The following is a 20,975-nucleotide window of genomic DNA, read 5'->3' as shown; positions in this document are numbered from 1 at the left end:
TTAATGAAATGAAACGTAAATGTCATTTTCACTTTTTTTTCCAAATCTAAAATAGTAATTGAGAAAGCCTGCTGTAGAAGCTGACAATCGACATGAGCGTTTACTCTAAACATGTCAGCCCACAACTAATTTCATGCAGAACGACCTCTCATGGTGTCACGTGAATCAAATGTCTGTTGATTTACAGGAGAACAAGCCTGAACTTTTGCTTCACTGATACTTCTACTTTCATTGGTACACTATGACAGCTCCAGTGTCACATTTATGAACCTTTGACCACCTTATAAATTTTTATTTAAAGGGATTTTATTTGTTGGGTCTTAAAAGGCCAGACTCTACATGTGTAGAATATGGTTCACAATCTTCACATATAATATCACTCATAACATGAGTTTTGCCCTAACTGTTTGGTTGTATATTATGCTTTTCCATTGTCATATTCTCTGTATTTTTAAATAGTATTAAAAAAATCAGTATATTGTCAAGAAAAGTCCAGTACTTCCCTGGAAAACTTTTTCTCAGGCAGGATTTGTTGTCAGCATCCTGGTATCAAAACCGAGTATATATTTATTTTCTGTGACACAAATGCTGATACCAAAATATTTCTGTCCAATTAGTCGCTATTTTGGTCTTTCACAACAGCTTCAGTTTATCTGTATTTACACATTTAAATAGTTTGACGACTCATTAAGTCATAAAATGTAGCATGAAGCTCCCCGATAAGAGCTGAGGAATTATCAAATGCACATGTGAGAGGACAGGAATGTACTCATTACAACGAAAACAGAGTCAGAAATCAGGTGTCAGCACACAACAACCACATCCTGACAGATATCACCTCACACTGTATACTGCTGTCTTCTCTGTGAGCATCTGGGATCATCTTGCTGAAACCTCATTTATCTTTATATGTCGCTTATGTGTATCGCTTATGTTTTTGGCTCTGGTGCTGGGATTGATCAGATATTCACAGAGTTTCTTGTAATTTATGTTAAAATAGAAGATTTGTCTAAAATGCATCATGTTTATTGACACACGCTGGGGTGTTTGCAACAGATAGTTGTTATCTGGTTTACACAACTTTGCAGCACATCAGTGAATGAGGTTAGAAAAGCAGTGATAACCTGAGCTAATACTTTGTCAGGTACCTGTTGGACTTTGCTGTTTGGTCATCGTCTTGTTTGTGAAAAATCTGCTACCTGTCAACTTCACGTGTTCTTGCAGGAAAGATTTGCTGTCTTCAAATGTGCGGTCAGTGACCTTGGTGGAGCCGCAGGACAGATCAGGGGCCTTTATTCAGTTCAGTCTGCTGTGCACTGATTCACTTCATACTGAGAAACTCCAACACTGAGGTGAAAATGATGGTTTGTTTTTTCTTCTTTCTTTGTATTTTGAGTTTTGAATGTCTGCTAGAGCACAGGGCAGCACGGTGGTGCAGTGGTTAGCACTGTCACCTCATAGCAAGAGGGTTCCAGGTTCGAATCCCGGTCTGGGCCCTTCTATGTGGAGTGTGCATGTTCTCCCTGTGCCTGTGTGGGTTTTCTCCAGGTTCTCCGGCTTCCTCCCACAATCCCAAAGACATGCACATTAGGTTAATTGACTACTCTATGTTACCCCTAGGTGTGAGTGTGTGGTTGTCTGTCTTTGTGTGTCAGCCCTGTGATTGGCTGGCAACCAGTGTACCCCGCCTCTCGCCTGTAGTTAGCTGGGATAGGCTCCAGGCCCTCTGGAAATGGATAGATGGATGCTAGAGCACATTAAAGGCACCCCGTGGACTTTTTAACCACTAGTAGCACTATGAAGCAATGTTTTTACAAGGTGGGTCTCTGTTTTGTTTGTATTGTGCGCAAACACGAGCATGCAGGCAATGTGAAATGTGAATTCAGCCTTAACTTGTTGGTGAACACTGAAGCATATCTGTTAGCGCTCATACTTTACGCCGCCACACAATAAATACTGACTATTTCTAATTACCACACCTGCACAGAAATTAGATTAATTTCTTTGCATCATATTCTCACAAAATTACTCTTTAGAATATTTGTTGTGGACATTTTTCCATTGATCAGATTCCACCCACTGACCCACCGAAATCATGCTGTGAGATTACAAGGGTGTGGCAGGATGTGTGTGTGTGTGGTGATTGACTGGTAAAACCTGGAGGGACAGATCTGTTCAATGAGCAGCGGAGGTGAAAGCAGGAGAGTTTCAAGGCTGATAACGCACCTTTGGTTCCATTTTCTACAGATAAAGCTGTAAAATATTGTGACTCAATGGTTTAAAACCCTCATGCGATTCTCCAACATCTGCTGACCCTGCATTTTGAGGATAATATTGATCAGTCTTATCTGTTTCCCCAGTATGTTATATCTTTAACTGACACAAGATTAAGTAACGCTTTAGTTCTTAATGTGGATAATTTGCAATATTTGGTTATTATTTTCATTTTGAAATAAAGGTTCCCATACACATTTGAAATGAGGTTGCACTGGACTGACGTATTATATTATTTATTGTTTTAATGTTAAACTTTAGAAGAAGACAAATTCAGTTAAAATTAGTAAAGTTCGGTACATCAGTCCAGTCTGGAATTTGGTATATCATCTCAAATCGTCTTTACACTGGTCCCATACTTCGTTTCTGCCAATAGATCCTCCTAAATCCTACAAACTGGACCTTTAAAGTTTTTGCTAAGTAAATGAAGTGTTGACATTTACCAGACTTCTCTTTTGTCCTTCTGTTCAACCTTTTCCTGAAAAGTCACTGGAGCTGCAGTAATGATTTTATGCATGTTCCTGTTCTCTCTTTTCTTTCTCTATAGCCAACAGGCAAAAGATTTCTTCATCTTTGACATGTATGTGGCAGCCTAAAAAAGCCATCTGCACCTGCCACACCTAAGCATTATTCAGCTCTGGCTGAATTGACAGAAGACTTCAACAACTGTGCGGCTGGCTAAACACAGAAACCCAACTCCCACAGCCCAACCCAGCTTTCAGCTTTTTAACTGGTTTGGACTGAATCTTGCCTTTGTCATGTCCCCCCTCAATTTTTAGAAAAAAAAGGGCTAAATATCTTTTTTTGAGAAAAGAGGCAATAATAAAAAAACAGCAACAACACATTATTCCTAACATGACTTTTATTAAAATCTTCAAGATATTTGCACGACTATAAAACATTTAACAAAGCATTTTATTATATAAATCAGCTCTTTTAATAGGGTTTTCAAAATCACACCAAAGTAAGACATTGTGTTAAACTAAAAATGTTTCGTTTCAGCCCAGAAAACACATCCTGTCGGCCTGAAAACAAACATCCTACAACAGCTGCAGTTCCCTCAGGGTATCACACAGACACATACACACACACTAAAGAGATGTTTTGGCTCTTTACTTGACATACAGACTGCTGTTTCTGATATAAAAGATACAAAAATGTTTGAAACTAAGACACAATACAAATCTATTTGAAACAAAGACACACAATGAGATATGTGGAGTCAAAATACATTACAAATACATTTTTATTACAGAAATGTAAAATAAACTGACACATCTATGTCTGACTGAAACAGTCTCTTCAATGTCCTCAAAGAGAGAAACTGCGTGGCAGAAGATAAAGTTGTGACCTGGGGCCATATCATGGATCCATCTTTAGTTTCAGTCTCAGCAGAAACTCTCATAAGCAAATAGTGCATGCAAAACACATGCACACGCACACACTGAACAATCACACAACCAAATCCCTGTAAAATGAGATCTGGCTTTTCCTCGTTATTGTCAGTGAAGTGACACACAGAGTTTTAACTGAAACTCAACACCAGCCGACCGACAGCTAATGATAGAGAGTGACACACATGCGCACACACACACACACACACACACACACACGCACACACACAAGAAGCAAGTGTAATTAAATTCACATAATGCCACAGAAATTTCACTATAAATACAATATGTACTCAGACATTTCAAAAGATTAAAGTTATGTTTTAGCAGAAAACACGCTGTTCACATACTAAAAACAAGAGTCTCTTAAAGAAGACACACCTGCCGGATTATTGCAGAGCGAAGGAGTTAAACTTGCTAGTGAAGTGAAGATCTTAGGCAAAGCATAGCAGAAAGATCAATATTTGTACACTCATCTTCATATCGGAGTCTTTTCATGAGGTTCACCCTGTGGTTTCAAATGGCAAAAAACACAACACAGACACAGAAAAAACACTTATGTGCAACAGACATTTTCATTTTATCCCACCAAAACCTTATCCAATCAAACATAGTCTTTCCTGTCATAACCTCCACCTGCACTGGTGCTGCGCGGGGCGGAGTACGCCATCCGGGGCGGCTTGTACTGCTTCTCTTTTGGCGGGCAGCTGCTGCATAGTATGGCCCCACCAATTAGGAGCAAGGCGGCTGCTGCCCATCCAATGTAAAGGGATGCCCCCAGTTCCCTCCTCTGAGCGTTGGTCAGGATAGGGTTGTAGAAATCCCGGATGACTACGCTGGCGGTCCAGGAGACGGGGATGAGGACCAAAAGGCCTGCGAGGATGAAAAAGATTCCAACGATGATCATCACTTTGGCTTTGGAAGGCTCATCTTCTATGCAGTTGGTGCACTTGGCACCTACGATGGAGATCATGACTCCCAGCACCCCGAGGATGATGGCAATGATCATCATTGCTCTGGAGGCCTGCAACTCCTGAGGCAAAGCCAGCAATGAGTCATAGACCTTGCACTGCATCTGACCCGTGCTCTGGATGACACAGTTCATCCACAAACCTTCCCAGATGGTCTGAGCTGTGATGATGTTGGCTCCGATGAAGGCCGTCACCTTCCACATTGGCAGGGCACATGTCACTATGGCAATAATAAATCCAAGGACACCAAGGGCAATGCCCACAATCTCCATACCCATTGACATGCTGGCTCTTTGTGTGAGGAGTTTAAAATAGTGAATCTGCAGATGTTCCGACGAACAAAGCCCTTTCAGATCGCGATAAAATCTCCTCTTGCGTTGTTCTTGTGTCCTTTGAAAAGTGTGAGCACCTGTAAGAGGGTGTGAAGCAGCAAAGAGATGCTGCCACGGAAACAAGAGATCCTTTATACCGCAGGCGAGGGAGGGGGAGTCCCCTGGTTATGATGTCAGCAGGAGGCCGTCTTCGAAACAGCACCTGTGCACAGTGGAGGAGGGAAGCTGGAGGCAGGGCGAGTGAAGAGGGATGTGATGGAGGCAGGGTGTGTGTGTGTGTGTGTGTTTGTGTGTGTCGTCGGTGGGGGTTGGTCACTGGATAAGATAGCAGACTTTAAAGCACTTCACCAGTTTTCTCCCAGGAACTGCAGTCCTACCTGATGTAGGTGGTTTAATTATGATGAGTAAATCCAAGAGGTGGTGTAAAATAAAGTAAACAAGTCCATTAAATGACATCTGACCAGATGAATCACCAATCACTTTAATGGAGAAGGAAGTGGAAATTCTGTCCTTAAACATAAATGTTGACTGACTTGCACACACGCAGTAATGGAGAACAGAGATGCAGCTCCTGCCTTTGGCTACTTCAAAAGCTTGTTGTGTGTAAGCATAGAAACACACACACACATACACCTTGGTGTAAACACACACTCAGGCCACAGGGAGACTGTCCCTCTGATACTATTTGTCTTTGTTACTTCCTGGTTCCAGTCGTGTGAGTTTCTTAAACAGTCAGGATTTGATGATAGGGAAACAATCCCGAAGCTCGGCTGGAAACCGGAATAACTGCACCCAGAGTAAATATGAGCGGAGGGAAAACATAATAGGCTGATTCTCAGACACCTTTAGCATACACACATCATGATCTTCTCAGTATCGGTTAACCTCTCTGACCAAACAGATTCCAGAGACACACATCTGCTCAAGTGTGAGGATAAAAGTGGACTTAAAAAAAGAAATAAATAAATTACTGTTGTGCACTTTTATAAAGACCCTCGTTGAGGATTTGTCGAGTCAGAGAATAAAACATTTTATGTTCAGAAAATTATTTTGTTCAGGGAAACATATTAAAATGTTTTGGAAACTTAGCTCCTAAATCTCAAAGACAAATCCATATATCAGTGGGCTACAACTTCTCATCACGTAGAGGTTTGAACCTGATCCAGACAAAATATCCTCACATTATGGGTGTGGAGCCCAAAATAGCTCTCACAAAGGTATTTATATTTATATAGTGCTATTTTATATTTATAGTAGCTACGTTTGGTTATTGGGCTTATACCGGGACTAGGGAAACTAATTTCGTTCCACCTCATGTTTCTACATGTGTGAAATGACAAAAAAGCTCCTTGAATCCTTGAATCCTTGAATGTAAAAACAAACAACAGGCGTAAACAAACCCGAGGGCTGAACAACAGGGGGGCTCTGTTTGTCGTTCCATCAAGAGCATCTTCATCAGTCAGTATCTTGTGTTTATGTATCAACTTCAGATGATGCATCAAAAACAATGTAACAGCTGTGAGCTGTGGGTTACCTGTATCAGCACACCTGGGTTGGCCAGCTACCTGTGTTACCAAAACAATTGTTAAAACATTAGTGGAAATCAAGCTATCATTGTTGTATGTTTTTAAATTGTAGCGTATAGTGTATATTAGAGATGCTTTATGTAAAATTTTGGCTACTTTATAATTTCACTACACTGTATTTCATAAAGAAATATTTTTCTTTTGTTACTAGTTACTCTGCAGAATCAGATTAATGATATAACATATAATTAACTAATACATTTAGATGTGTTTTATAAATCAAAATTAAAGTAGAGTGGGAGGTAAATTCACATCAGTATATACAGTAAAGTAAAAAATCAGCCCCACTCATACTGGCTGCATCATTGAAGTGATATGAATGTTCATGCATCAGTAATTATAATACAACAATAAAACTGTGTGCTGACATGGGTCTTTGTGTGTAAGGAGTATTTTAGGGACTTTAAGTGTATTTTATGCATTTAATATTTAAATGCAGGACTGTTACTTGTAATAGAGTATTTCTACACTGCAGTATTGCTACATTTAGTAAAGTAAAATACCTATTCAAGAATACCATTACTTGAATAAAAATACCTCTTCTTTACTATTTGGTAGGGATCCATATGTTCACAGAGGAGTTTAAAAATCTTAAATCGAAACCTTAAATCTACTTCCTGCATGCTGAGAAATTTTTGTTCAGTGTTGTTCAGCTCAGGCAGAAGTGAGTCATATGTGTTAATGTTCCTGATGTACAATCAGCAGGCTGCTCTTCTGTATCTGAAAACACCTGCTGGAACACAGAGGGATAATTTGACTATTCAAAACAGGACAAAGTTGGTATCTGTGGTTCAGTCACCAAATAGGACGGACTTCTCTTCGATTTCGATTATTGCACAACACAGTATGATTCAAAATCATGTGTCGCATGCAGTTCTGACGTGTAGGAAAGACATTGTAAGTCTAAAACAGGATTGACAGCTTCTTACACGCTGTACCAAACAGATACAGATGAAGTTGAACATTGTGCTCGTGTTGTCTTAAACTCACTGATTGTTGTCTCATCATCAGTACCAAATTATAACCTTTAGCTCTGTTTTATCTTATTAACCTTTTCTCTCATGCCATATATTAAAACATTTAATGATCATCTTGATCGCTGTTAAGTCTAACCAGGATGAATTAGGACCACATAATGTTTCATAGTGAAAATCTTTATTAATTAACGTTGTACTATTATTATGTATTATTTCAGTAGATCTAAAAACAAAACATTTACATTCATTAAATTGATGGCAAGCATTTTAATAATTTAATTCCCAACTTCTTTCTCATTTCTTGGCAAACATATTCAATGTTAATACTCCAAAAGACATGTTATATAAAAGCATCAACCCTTCCAGAAAATGTCTAAATGCAGAGACTTAATGCGTAAAATGTGATCGAGATGAAAACAAATCATGAAAATATCACTCACTCCATGTACTAAGTAAACTGTAGAGTTCCCTTATTCTTTTTGCGGTCCACTCCGCCATGTTGACCTTGCTTTGGAGCTCATAGTGAGCTCCATTTTGCTCGGCTGTATGTTGAACATTTCACATCTGCCTGTGTCTGTTTTTGTAATAAAAGCAAGAGACAATATTACCTCCCCCCGACAAAAAAAAAGGCCATTTAAGACTCACTCAAAACAGTCACGACAGTTCCTCTATTTGCTTTACACTAGTTGGCAGTATAATAGCGGTAGCACAATGAAGAACCGCAATGAGGAATATTCACACTGTAAATTTTATAAGCACAAGTAATAAATATAATCAGATAAAGTCTTCGTAATAAACTGACTGCACAAACCAAATTTTAGAACTTCTTTTACCATAGACGGTCACAACTTAAATTTAATCTTATCCCCCACTTGTGTTGGACCAGTGGTAATTGTAAACAGGACCATCAAGCATTTGTATAGAACTTGCAAATCAGTTTTTCCCAAGTATCATAAAACTTCATATTTACACATATTTATGGTCCTAAATAGCCAAACAACCCCCAAACATCTGGTTAGGCTCTTCTGCCATTTTCTAGTGAACAATTGGATACAGTTAAACCAGTATGTTTATTATTTATGTACATTTCTATACAGCTTTCATGAAAATGTATAAATGTGCAGGATATGCGTGAAATGATAAAAAAAAAAAAATTCTTCCTGTTCTCTCTGCTCTACCCTCACACATAGTCCCTCCTGTTGTAGGAGCTTTGAGCCATCGACCTCGGTGCAGCTGAGTATGCTATACGACTCTGGGAGTTAAGGTTGTACTTCGGTTTCTCTTCCTTTGGAGGGCAGCTGCAGCAGAGGATGGAACCCCCAAGCAGTAGCAGGGCTGCAGCAGCCCAGCCCAGATACAGAGCAGCCCCAATCTCCATCTTCTGACCAGTGGGGATGATTGGACTGTAAAACTCGACTACAATCATGTGTGCTGACCAGGAAACTGGCACCACCTGTGCCACAGCAGATGTGATGAATGTCCCACCAGAAAAAGCCATCACCCTGGCTTTAGTTCCGTCCTCTTCGATGCAGTTGGTGCACTTTGCTCCCATCACAGCGATGAGAAGAGCCACTAACCCCACGATGAGGGCAACAACGGTGAGTGCCCTGGCGGCCTGCAGGTCCTGAGGTAAAGCCAGCATGGAATTGTAGACCTTACACTGCATCTGGCCCGTGCTCTGGAACACACAGCTCATCCACAGGCCCTCCCAGTACACCTGAGCTGTGACAATGTTGGCGCCAATGAAGGCGGAGACCCTCCACATTGGCAGTGCACAGCTGATCACACTCAGCACCCAGCCGAGCACTGACAGAGTGACGCCAGTCAGTTCAAGTCCGAAAGACACCATCGTGCACCCAGACAGGGTCCCCCTCTTTAGATCAAAAGTTCCTTTACTTGTCCTCTTGGTTCCTCTTTACTGAATCTGTCTTTCTCTGGGTTTTCCTTACTTCCCTTTCCTGCTTTTATTGGCAAATTTTGGCAAATACCTGACGGCCTTCTTGATATTTGCACCTCTTTGTTGGTCTTTGTTTCCACCAGGTGTGCCTCCTCTGCAAACTGTTGCCACTGCACCTGCTGCTCAATCCAGAGGCTTTGATTTGACCCAGTTGGCTTCCTCTGCTCTTTGCTTCGTCTACGTGTCCGCACAGATGTTGTTACCTTGTGTTCTGCTGCTTGTAAGGAGCGGATGACCCTTATCCATTTTATTGCCAAGCGGTCAGGCACTCCTAAGAGATGACATCACTAGCTAAATCAAGCCAATCAGGTGAGTCCTAGGCATTGGCCTCATTTACCACCCGGGTGTGTTGGTGCGCTTTGAGCATTTTTATGGTTTACCCTTTTGCTCATGGTAGCACTGGGTGTGTTTGCTTTATTGCTGTCAGGAGGTAATGAGTGACCAAGGCAAAGCTTGTTATGTGGTTGATAGGTGACCACATGAGACTGTAATGGATATACAAACATGTATTCTAATATTTGTGTGTTTGAATCCAGTGTGCGTGTGTGTGTGTTTGTTTGCATAGAGTGGGATTGTGTTTAAAAGAGATAGAGGTATAGAAAAAATGTACTTCAGTAAATATTAATTTGAGCTGATGTTTTTCGTTGGATAGTTTCTGTTCTGTTCTCATCATTTTTCAGTTTTGTTGTGATGTGTCATGTTTTATAGTCTCGACAATGAGATGACAGTTTTTATAGCCGAAACTTGTACCATCTGCGCTCGGTCAAACAGTCAGTAATCATAAAACACAATTTGAGTTAATGACAAACTAGAAATGCTAAGAATATGTTTTATAGCTATGTCTCTACGGTGTCTGCACTCGTTTCAGCTTTGAAAAAGTGTGTTCAAAAGCTAAACTGAAACTTGAGACGAATGAAATGTCCAAAAACCAACTTTATTTTTTAAAACAAAGTTCAGTAATTTCCTAAAACGCGTAGATACGATAGCAACCGCAGTAAAACGTGCATATGTCTGGTGTTATTTCCAGCTGTGGATTAAGACAAGTTTGGCGGGATTCACTCAAGATGAGAGAATGAGCGAATGAGAGAGCCCATGTTTCTAATAATGGAGGAACATGTCACCTAGTGCAACAGTGTGTCTAGTTTATTTTGGAAAACACAGACAGTACAGTACAGTACTATCAGATTTCTCTTTAAAGCATTTTAACCTGATGCTGTTTTTGATCAACCAGTAGCTAGAGAAATAACATGCATGAAACTAACAAATAACAAGACTGTGGACCAAGATGTGAGAAGAGCCATGCAGAAATGTAAATGTGAGAGAGGTAGGCTACGATACTGTTTAGTCCCCTGGCTCCTCTCAGGTTTTTTAGCACCCTTGAAAATGAGATAATGGCGACATGGATTCTGGTTTCGCGCTTAAACCAGGTCCAGATGTCTTTCTCAGTGTGGATCATGTACTGTATCTCTACACTGATTTGTACAGTGCTGCTATCACACCGTGACACAGTTTTATCTTGTATGCGTGTATGTATTATCACACTTCAATATTAGTCAACCATATCTGCAAAAGAATGGTCAACCCAGTAACCACGATAAGATAAAGTCTGATAAAAAGCAATTCATTGAGATTATATTGGTATTAAGGAAGGAAACAAGCGATACACCAATAATTCAAATCATATCTGACGGTCAGTACTATCGAATTCTTTGTTTACGCGCTTAAGGAAGAGAAATTTGTTTTGAGTTTCTGTTTGACAGTCTTAATGTCCTCCTGTAAGATGTATCTTGTACACAAGTGACAAATACACAGCTCTGACATATTATTTAATTTTTATCTATTATTATTACAACAAAATTAGCCTTTATTTGGAGCTGGAGTTTGTTTCCTCACCACGTGATATATATTTTATATTTTCTTCTTTTAGGTCTTTTTGGGTTTCTTTAGGTGAAACATCTGACTTGTTAGCTGCTAAATAGTTCACTATATGTTAGTTGCTAAGTGTGTAATAATACACAATTCATGCAAATTTGCAAATGAGAGCCAAAACTGTTCAACTCTGAATTATTTTCATTCTCAGTTGTATTTATTTATATTGTTTGTTTTTGATTCTACGTATTGAAACTTTAACAGCAGCAGCCTAGCTTTAGCCATGCTTGTTTGGTATCTCAGCACTGTGAAACCTGCTTCATAACTGGCCTTTGCTACAAATCTGCAGAAATTTCTTCTAACATCGTTTTGAGTTGACTTGGTCATTTTCAGTAGTACTGGGTGGTGATGTACAACAGCCTGTACAGCTGTATTGAGCTGTGTCACATGCTCGTCTTGTTTTCTGTTGTTTTGTTTTCAAAATGCTGTTCCCGTTAATAATCCCGCCTACAAAGCTCTAATTGGTACATTTATATTTTTATAACCTCGAATACAGCAGTCAATGAGACCAACACCCGAGTTCAAAGAACTTATGAAAAAATGGATATGTGGGAAGCTATTCAGGCCGAAAACAGGTTATATACTGAGTTGCAAAATATACCCCTTAACTACATATTTAGAGCCCAGGCCGTCTGGATTAACCCTAAGCATGAAGTCCATTCCCATGTTACTGAAACAGCTCTTTGCTTACAAATACTGCAACAACTCTACAGATATTTTTCCACGAAAGTAGATTTGTGCAGCTAGGGGAGTTTCACTGGATGGCTCTATCTCTCACAGAAGTAGATAAATGAGTTTCAGTTAGCAGAAGGATTATCCATTTCCCCCGTTGTTTCCTTGTGTGCATTTGTGTATCCGTGAGAGTGTGATCTCTCCCTCCTCTGCAGCTGCACAGAAAAACACACAAATGATCTATCATCAAATCCCACTGGACGTGCAGAGATGGTACTTCAGCATACTGTATGAATAACAGGGTTATCTATTTGGGTAATGGCCAAGTGAAATTCAGATAGCATACTCGCATTGGTCTGTAACTCCTGCCAACACGCGAGTAACCTGATCTGACCTAAATACAGGAGGAAAGACAGTTATAACTTTCAGAAAGGAAGTAATAGTACAGTCTCACTAAAAGAGCTGTAAAAAAACATTAAAGGCATGATGACATATTAGGATCTGTTCAAAACTTGAGATCTTTTCTTTCAGTGTTTTAAATGTTCAGAGGAATGATTTATATGTGCTTTCTACCATCTTCCCCTTAGTCAAACAGGTAGGGAACAAAAGCTAACTGCATTATTTACTCAGCATAAATTCAGAATTGGGTTGTTTATATGTTAAAGGTCCTGTGTGTAGAATTTAGCTGCATCTAGTTTTCAGATTGCAAACAAATGAACACCCCTCGTTTCACTCTCCTTTATGGCAACCACCTCCCCTTTGGAGGCAGTGTTTGGTTTGTCTGCTCTGGGCCTGCTCCCTCTGCAGGCATAAAAAGACTCATTGTAAGGCAACAAAAACATAATGATTTCTTTCTTCTTTCTTTTCGAGTTTCACATGAGTATACAATAATGAAAACCTAATTACGGTGATAAGATTCAATTTCAAGTTTAAACCACTGGACCTTTAAAAGTTTTAACTTAAATACATTCTAATAACCATGACACAATTTGATATGTGATTTAAAGCAAGTTAGCAACAATTACTTCAGCAAAAAGTATCAGCTATCTGTCTCTCAGGAAACTCCGTAAATTTCAGATGGATGACATATTATCTGATTTCACCCAACTCATTGAATGACCTTATTCTCGTCTCATTCTTGTCTCAGATTCAGTAAGATTCAGTTAGAATCAGTAAAACACTTCAGTCAAAACATGCTCAAGTATCAGTGAAATTTGTAATTTACAAAATATGCTGATGATAACACAGTCTCTGCAGTTCTTTATTTTTTTAATTGCACACATTTTGGAAATCTGTAGATGTTCTGTCATGTTTAAAAATGTTTGCCAGATGGGTGAGATTGCATGCCAGGCACAGCTGACAGTAAACTTGTGCAAAACTATCATAAAAACTAACATGAAAACAACTCTTCTTTTATCATATCAAAGATAGCAACCTGTAAAACTGCATCAAGATGAATTATCAGTAGTATAATCTAACAGAAACTGTTGGCCTGACAAGATCTCATAAACATGTTACCAGTGTAGTTTTATATTGAGGAGGATTCACCGCAGCAAATTTTATTATTTTATATTTTGTTTTTGTCAGTGTCACACTCATATACCATAATCTGTTTTTGAATTATCTCCTAACCAATCACCTGCCTTCATTTCAAACTGTGCGCCTCAAATAAAAACGGGATTTCCAATGGCAGCGTTTATTAGGTCACTGGTCTGTGGCGAATCTTCTCTCAGTTCTGAGTAATAAGTCCTTTGAAAGAGGACAGGAGAGCCTTGAATTTAATGACTGCTTAGACGTTTATGGACACATTCAAAACTGCAGTTAAAAGCTGTTTGAACACTGGTTGACTGGTTGACTGGTTGACTGGTTGACTGCCACACTTTCACAATCATTCAGACAGCCTTTTTTCTCTTTGTGCACAGAAAACTCCAGAATAAAGCAACCAAAACCCAGATTGTGTATTCGATTGCTGCATTATGGACATAGATTAGTTCATACAAAACTACATTAAAGTAAACTGACAATATTTTCTCTTTCTTGTCAGTCACAGTCGAACTCTATGTCTCTGAGTGACTCTTCTAGGAAGCTAGGTTATGGTAAGTATATGTGACTAGCCACACACACCCACACACACACACACACACACACACAGTAAAATGACAGAAAGTAGAAGCTGCTGCCTCCCTTTGGACAAAACAGAGAACAACAGACAGAGAGGCCGAACTTCAGAGTTCAGCATTTTTCTTTCATGTCAGGGTTACAACATTTAGACTGTACAAAATCCAGACCTGTCAAATATGTTGTATATCATAGCGCTTGCACTTACATTGACCCCTTTTTGTTGCCCTCTCTGCCTACAGCAGTTCCACATAATATTTCAAATACGAGCTGCTCTTCTGTGATCTTCTTTGAACAAAAAGGGCTCCTGTGCTCACGCTTACAATCAGTTCTCAGTCTGATTCACAGAACACACACAGAAAATGATGTTGAATGAAGTTCAAAGCCGACCTTAGCCAGTATTTTACATGGTGTCTTCATTTGTCACAGATTATTTTGTTCCTGATAAATTCTGTTTGTTCTTTTGAAAAATGAGCTACTGTTCTACTTCTTATGGTAACAAATGACTAAAGGCGCACACCACCCCTGTATGCCATGTAATTCTCTGGTCTCATGAGAGCACACGTGTGGGAGTATTAACCTGCGTTTTATCAGAGTGAGGACATACAGTATGCCTCGCTGGTTGTGTGTCTCTTTATTAAAATGTGACAAAGTGTGAGTGAGCTTTTTCACCCTCTGTACACCAGTTTACAATACTGCGGAATCAGGAACGCTTGTGGTAAAGCTGAAAACAGCTACTCTAAAGCACGTAAACGCTTTACGACTTTTTGCGAATAAAAAAGGACTGGAGACGTCTTTAAAATAAGACTGGAGATGATCTGGTCAACAATTTGATTTGTAGAGGTGCTGTGAGAGGCCGTGTGGCCTGGGATGAGAACACGTTGAAGTAAGTGCTTGTTAGTAGTTCTTGCTGATATCTCAACATGTTGATGGTTTTCCAGTTTTACACATAGTTTAAGTTCCACGTAGTTCCAGCCTCAACTTTATCGCATCACAAAACCTTAACAGTTTTTTGTTTTTTTTAGCTATTAACCTTCCCATCTGCTGAGAGCAAATGTCAAGATTAGTTTGTGTGTACCAAACTAATGAAAGCTAGAAAGGCGATGGGTCAGGGGTCAAATTACAAGGGGCCCAGTTGCAGATAAGGCTCCCAACGTGTTTAGAGGTAAAAGTTACATTTGGCCTGCAAATTATGTTTTTATTTTCCCAGTAAGGTTTCCTCCTCCATTTTTTACAATAAGTGAGACCAGAGCATTAAAACTCAGAATGTCACTCTCTTAATGTCATGCTTGTCAATATGAGCAGTTAAACTATGATTTACTTTTACCACAAAATGTCACCTTCTAAATCCCAACAAAAGATTGACCTGAAGGATAGACAGTTTCAAGAAAGGTGGAAAATCAATAATTTTCAGGAGCACAGTCTCAAGCAAACAGAACGTGCGGAGCAGTCGCTGGGTTGAATTACAGGAGAGGAAAAGAAGAGTTTTTCAGCTTTGAAGTGTATGTAATTTACAAAAAAAAAAAAAATTGTCCATTTGTTCATAACCAGCTGGGGCGTTCAGTTAATTTGAGACTGAGACACTGGCTGCATAATGTTTTTAACATTACAATCAGTAACGTTTTCAGACTTGACGATATAAAGTGCACTGAGTGATTCTGGACAAAGGGAGATGTTAGATGACAAGGGAATGAGACTCAACAAATAACTGTATTTCTGAAATTTCAGCCCACATTTAAGATTTAAAAGTCCTGGTTATTATCTCAGTTTTTTTCAGAAAGCTTGTTGAAAAGGTAAGGTGGACAGCTGTCAATGTCTCTCTCAAATGTTTTACACATTAGTGCACAGGAACAATTACTATATTTTTAAAATCAAAATAAAGAGGAAACGTTTTAAACAAACACGTAAACAATGTTGCGAAATGTTCATACTGAAAAAATATGCACAAACTTTCCACTGACACTCAATCACACTATCTTGCAACACCATATTGGCTCATGGCAGCTAAATTTTCACATTCATGTGAGGCACTTAAGGCTGGTCTTTCCATAACCTTAACCAAAGTGTTTTTCTTACCTAAACCTGTTCACAGGTTGGTTTTTGAACATCTCTGACTGATATAATTAGTTGTATACAGTTTAGTGAGCTCATTCTGGATTTGCATTTTGACTCATCCATATTTTTTGAACGTGTAATGCAACAAAATCACTGAGCACACGACCAAATTTGGTTGGTCGGAAGTTTTTGTCAAAGGTATTCAAAACAGACTGAGTCATCCCTCACTCACGCGCTCACTTACTCACTTAGGACATTACTCCACCTTCCTGCTGCTCCAGGTGAAACTGCTGGGGGAAGAGGGACAATAAAAAAAATATATAAATTATAAATCGAATAATAAGTTTTCTTAAATAAGATGCTTGTGTTAAAATTGAATTTTTTTATCGTGCAGCTTAGATGGTGCTACGTACAAAGAAGTTTCACATGATTTCTTTTGTTAGATGGACGGTTGAGGGAGGGTAAACAGGTTATGGGTTTGTGAAGCTTGGGGGAGGACCTGAAGAGCAGGGTCTGATGACGTTGATCTGTTTTCCTTATTGGCCCCTCCTCTTTCAAAGAGGAAATCATATGTATCCACTCTCCTCTGAATCCTCTCACATTTGAAAAACTCACCTGTTGACAAGAGGAGTCGCCTCTTCATCATAGAAGGAGACAAACAACCCACAGGCTTACATCACTGGGAGCAATTACAGTAGACACAGAGACCTTTCAAGTCACAACTGAAAAGAGGAAGAAGTTTAATTTAAAGAGCAAATCCACTCTCCACGATGGTGTCTGCTGGGCTACAAATACTGGGAGCAGCTCTGGGGATCCTGGGCTGGATTGGTGCCATCATCGTGTGTGCCCTTCCCATGTGGAAAGTCACTGCTTTTATCGGCAGCAGCATCATCACCGCACAGACCCAATGGGAAGGTATTTGGATGAACTGTGTGATCCAGAGCACAGGCCAGATGCAGTGTAAGGTTTACGACTCCATGCTGGCCCTCACCTCTGACCTCCAGGCTGCCCGGGCCTTGATCATCATCGCCATCATGGTGGGCATCATGGCTATTCTGCTCTCTGTAGCCGGGGGACAATGCACCAACTGCGTGGAGAATGAGACATCCAAGACCAAGGTGGGAATTGCATCAGGAGTTACGTTCATCATAGCTGGGATCCTCTGCCTCATCCCTGTCTGCTGGACAGCTCACGCCGTCATCCAAGACTTCTACAACCCACTAGTGCCCCAGGCTCAGAAGAGAGAGATCGGCGCTTCACTCTACATCGGTTGGGGGGCAGCTGCTTTGATGCTGATCGGAGGGGGGATTCTCTGCTGCAACTGTCCCCCTAAAGATGAAAGCTCCTACACTGCAAGGTACAATGCTGCCAGATCTGACGCCTCAGCACCAGCGTCCGGGAAGGACTATGTCTGAAATAGCTCCACAAAGCCATGTTTACGGGGACAGATGGACTGGTGCTGCTGGGTTGTGAGTGTTGATATGTCAGAATGCTACATGAGAAAAAAGTATTTCTGAGTTTTACTCCTCATGAGAGCATTTGAAATAAATAAAGAGCAAGAAAGGAACCACACCCAAACAGGAAATTCAGTTTTCTGTGTTAACACAGTTACATGTATGGCTGTTAATTTGCATATCAGATATTTAGTCTCTTTTTTTGTAGTGTGTTCTGTAATCTCAAGACTTATTTTGAAAAAGCTGTATGTGGGTTGATTTTTTGAACAATGTGTATGAGAATCATGATGTGTCAGTTAAACTGTAAATAAATATTTTGTTTACAAATCTGAGATGACTTGTGGTTTTTATTTGCACCTGCACTCACACAGCAGCTGTGCTCAACCTGAAGTATTTAGTGGTGTAAAAATGGAACAAAACAGTCAAATAAACAAATTATTACATTAACTTCTGTTATATCTCCTCTTTTTAATATTAATATTATTATTTCTACTTTAATTTAGTGATATAATGATGGTCATTACAATCAAAACAAGACCATTAAAAATGTTCCAACAGTATTTGAGAAGCATCTATTATCTGCTGTTCTGGTAGATCAGGTTTAGGTGTGGCAGAAAAACCACTAGACATGAGGGCTTGAAACTGGTCTTTGTTCAAACTGTGAGTCAACAGGCAAACATGGGAGTTTGTACTTTAGGTGGATTCACGGGATCAAGGGGGAAATTAAAATGCCAGTAAATGTTCATATACCTTTGCTTTAATCTTATACCATGTTTTACTCTTATTAATGTAATTAAATATGCAAACTTACAGTTAATGCAATACTGTATCCCAAGTTGGGGTGATCAGATTTCATTGGAAATGAAAGAGCTATTCGTAGGTTAATTGTCTGTTGTTGGAATGCAGATGGCATCAAGGAACTTTTCTTAACTTTTTTTCTTTTTGAAAATTGTACTTCCCAGTCTGTTTGTAGTTGACCCAAACTGAAGTTTGTGTTTGCTCAAGGCTTGACCTGTGTGTGTGTGTGTGTGTGTGTGTGTGTGGGTGGGTGGGTGTAGGTGGGATCTGGAGCCTTTGTCCCCAGTCCTGAAGCCATGCTTGAGGTGACAAAGCTTGTATGTGGGGAAACAATGAACACAAGGTTGTGGACATTAGGTCTCAGTTTTCCCCTTTTGTCTGGGGCACAGAAACTCCACCCTGAAAGTCTGAACCACAATAGGAGGCAGTTTTCTTCTCACAGTAGGACCTCGCAGCATCAGAGCAGAGCAAACACTTCCTCAAGCAGGTGTGAGAGTGGATTATGTTGTGTTTTTACACATTCAGAATCTAATAATCTAAGAGAGATCAACCTTTGAGAAAGAGCAACCTTTTCTGTCTTCTGGTAGAAGTTGAGTTGAGGCTGCAGCGGCGTAACCATGGCTTCTCAGGGTCTCCAGATCATGGGTGTGCTGCTGGCCTTCATCGGCTGGCTGGGCACCATCATCACCTGCGCCTTGCCCATGTGGAGAGTCACTGCTTTCGTCGGGGCGAACATCGTCACTGCCCAGGTGATCTGGGAGGGCTTGTGGATGAACTGCGTGGTCCAGAGCACCGGCCAGATGCAGTGCAAGGTGTACGACTCCATGCTGGCTCTGCCTCAAGACCTGCAGGCCGCCAGAGCCATGGTGGTCATCTCGGTGATTGTCGGGGTGTTCGGCACCCTCATGGCTGTAGTTGGAGGGAAGTGCACTAACTGCATGGAGGATGAAGTGGCTAAAGCCAAAGCCTGCATCGTATCCGGAGTGATCTTCATAATAGCCGCCTTGCTCATCATGATTCCAGTGTCGTGGTCAGCTCATGCCGTGATCAGGGACTTTTATAACCCCCTGGTGATCACAGCTCAGAGGAGGGAGCTTGGGGCTGCACTCTATATCGGATGGGGCTCCGCCGGGCTGCTCTTGTTGGGAGGAGGCCTGCTCTGCAACAACTGCCCCCCAAAAGGCGGCAGACCCTACACACCTGCCAAGTTCGTCCCTGGAAGAGCCGTATCAAACGTGGACTACGTGTGAGTGTTTGGGCTGGAAGTGCATCAGAAAATATATCCGGATTTTCATTCAGTTTTGTTAAAGATCTCACAAGAATGGTTCACAGAAGGATCTGTTTTTAAGGTGTTTAAACATGTTGTTGATGACAAAAGGAGGAAATCTGTGTATTTACTTTCTTTTTTAACACTCAGTTAACAATTTAAGCATTAAAATAACAAAAGACAGCACAGTGATGTCTACTGTCTTTGTTTTGTTTGCGTTTGTCCCTATCAAAGATTAACATATTGCTGTTTTTACATTTTCTTGTAAAACTGAACTCACTGAAGTTGTATGTCTGTCTTTATTAAATTACTCTCACTTATACCGCTTCTTGCATGGCTGCTCTTAAATGCTGTGAAAACCAAACAGTTCTTTTATTTCTTTTCTTGTTTTTTCTTTTCAAAAGCTCCTTTTGATAATGAACAATCATTTGAAAATCAAATGTGAAGTTTTTTTTTCCTTCAACTGTATAATAATGATAATGACTGCTGGATTTGCAGTTGTCTTTTGAATGTGAGAAATAAAGTTTCGTTGTTTATCCTAACTTCTTCCTTTCTCGTGTTCACTGTGCACCTGCAGACACACTGTAACCGAGCTGAAACTGAATTTCTCAATAAGCGCTTCGTGATAAGGCTTTCAGGAATTCAGGGGAGTAAACTCCTGGGAATTTACTGTATCTGGTTGAGATGTTTGCCGTGCTGTAATCAAGTGTCCTTTTATTAAGATGGTAATTTACAGTTTCTGTCTTGGGTAAAATGAACGTCACTGTCAGAGACAACAGTGTGCTGTGTACGCTTGGATTCATGTTGCTAAGGAACAGCTTTGTATCTCCAGAGAATGGATATTTACTTTGCCCAGTAAGAGCACATCTGCCAAGTCTTGTCAGGTTGATCTATCCTAAACCTCTTTAATGGTTTTCTTTTTGTTTACAGACATTTTCAGTTGAAACCTGTCTGACAAGAACAACAATATACCCCTGTAATTTCTCACTTTTGTGCCTGTTTCCATTTTGGCCATTCAGATCAGGTCAGGCCAGTGGTGGCAGAAGTATTCAGGTCTTTTACAACTACAGTGCAAATGTAGCGAATTACTGCATTATTAATGTTACTTACTTGTAGTTAAAAGTACACAAGTGTTACGAACAAAATGTACCGAAAGTATCAAACGTGAAATACGTCACATAAATTATGACA

At 40.1% G+C, this 20,975-nt stretch overlaps 2 protein-coding genes across 3 annotated transcripts; one reads left to right on the top strand and one right to left on the bottom strand.

The window, feature by feature from the left end:
- Window positions 1-4,224: 4,224 nt before the first annotated feature.
- Window positions 4,225-9,721, bottom strand: LOC124070254 (claudin-4-like). Its single transcript, XM_046409972.1, has 2 exons — window positions 8,893-9,721; window positions 4,225-4,924 (listed from the first exon to the last, which is right to left on the bottom strand). Exons 1-2 carry the CDS (start codon window positions 9,381-9,383, stop codon window positions 4,273-4,275), a joined length of 1,143 nt encoding a protein of 380 aa, XP_046265928.1. The 5' UTR covers window positions 9,384-9,721; the 3' UTR covers window positions 4,225-4,272.
- Window positions 9,722-16,814: 7,093 nt separating this feature from the next.
- Window positions 16,815-20,326, top strand: LOC124070234 (claudin-4-like). Of its 2 annotated transcripts, none has more exons than XM_046409933.1 (2): window positions 16,815-17,516; window positions 19,118-20,326. In XM_046409933.1, exons 1-2 carry the CDS (start codon window positions 17,036-17,038, stop codon window positions 19,765-19,767), a joined length of 1,131 nt encoding a protein of 376 aa, XP_046265889.1. In that variant the 5' UTR covers window positions 16,815-17,035; the 3' UTR covers window positions 19,768-20,326. The 2 variants fall into 2 exon arrangements, with proteins under 2 accessions (XP_046265889.1, XP_046265888.1); XM_046409932.1 differs by lacking the exon at window positions 16,815-17,516 and adding an exon at window positions 18,770-19,004 and having other exon boundaries at window positions 19,105-20,326.
- Window positions 20,327-20,975: the final 649 nt, after the last annotated feature.

This window comes from Scatophagus argus, chromosome 14, assembly GCF_020382885.2.
Source record: "Scatophagus argus isolate fScaArg1 chromosome 14, fScaArg1.pri, whole genome shotgun sequence".
NCBI classification, from domain to species: Eukaryota; Metazoa; Chordata; class Actinopteri; family Scatophagidae; genus Scatophagus; species Scatophagus argus.
The sequence above is the reverse complement of the archived record's forward strand: the minus strand, read 5'-3'. Positions and strand labels throughout refer to the sequence as shown.

What these genes read in the sequence shown, in the direction of transcription:
- LOC124070254 (XM_046409972.1), bottom strand. Translation starts at nt 9,383, where the DNA reads ATGGTGTCTTTCGGACTTGAACTGACTGGCGTCACTCTGTCAGTGCTC. An exon ending in ATGGAGATTGGGGCTGCTCT is followed by an intron (nt 4,925 to 8,892) that starts GTATCTGGGCTG and finishes ACAAAGAGCCAG; the next exon opens with CATGTCAATGGGTATGGAGA.
- LOC124070234 (XM_046409933.1), top strand. Translation starts at nt 17,036, where the DNA reads ATGGTGTCTGCTGGGCTACAAATACTGGGAGCAGCTCTGGGGATCCTG. An exon ending in GGCTCAGAAGAGAGAGATCG is followed by an intron (nt 17,517 to 19,117) that starts GCGCTTCACTCT and finishes AGTTGAGTTGAG; the next exon opens with GCTGCAGCGGCGTAACCATG.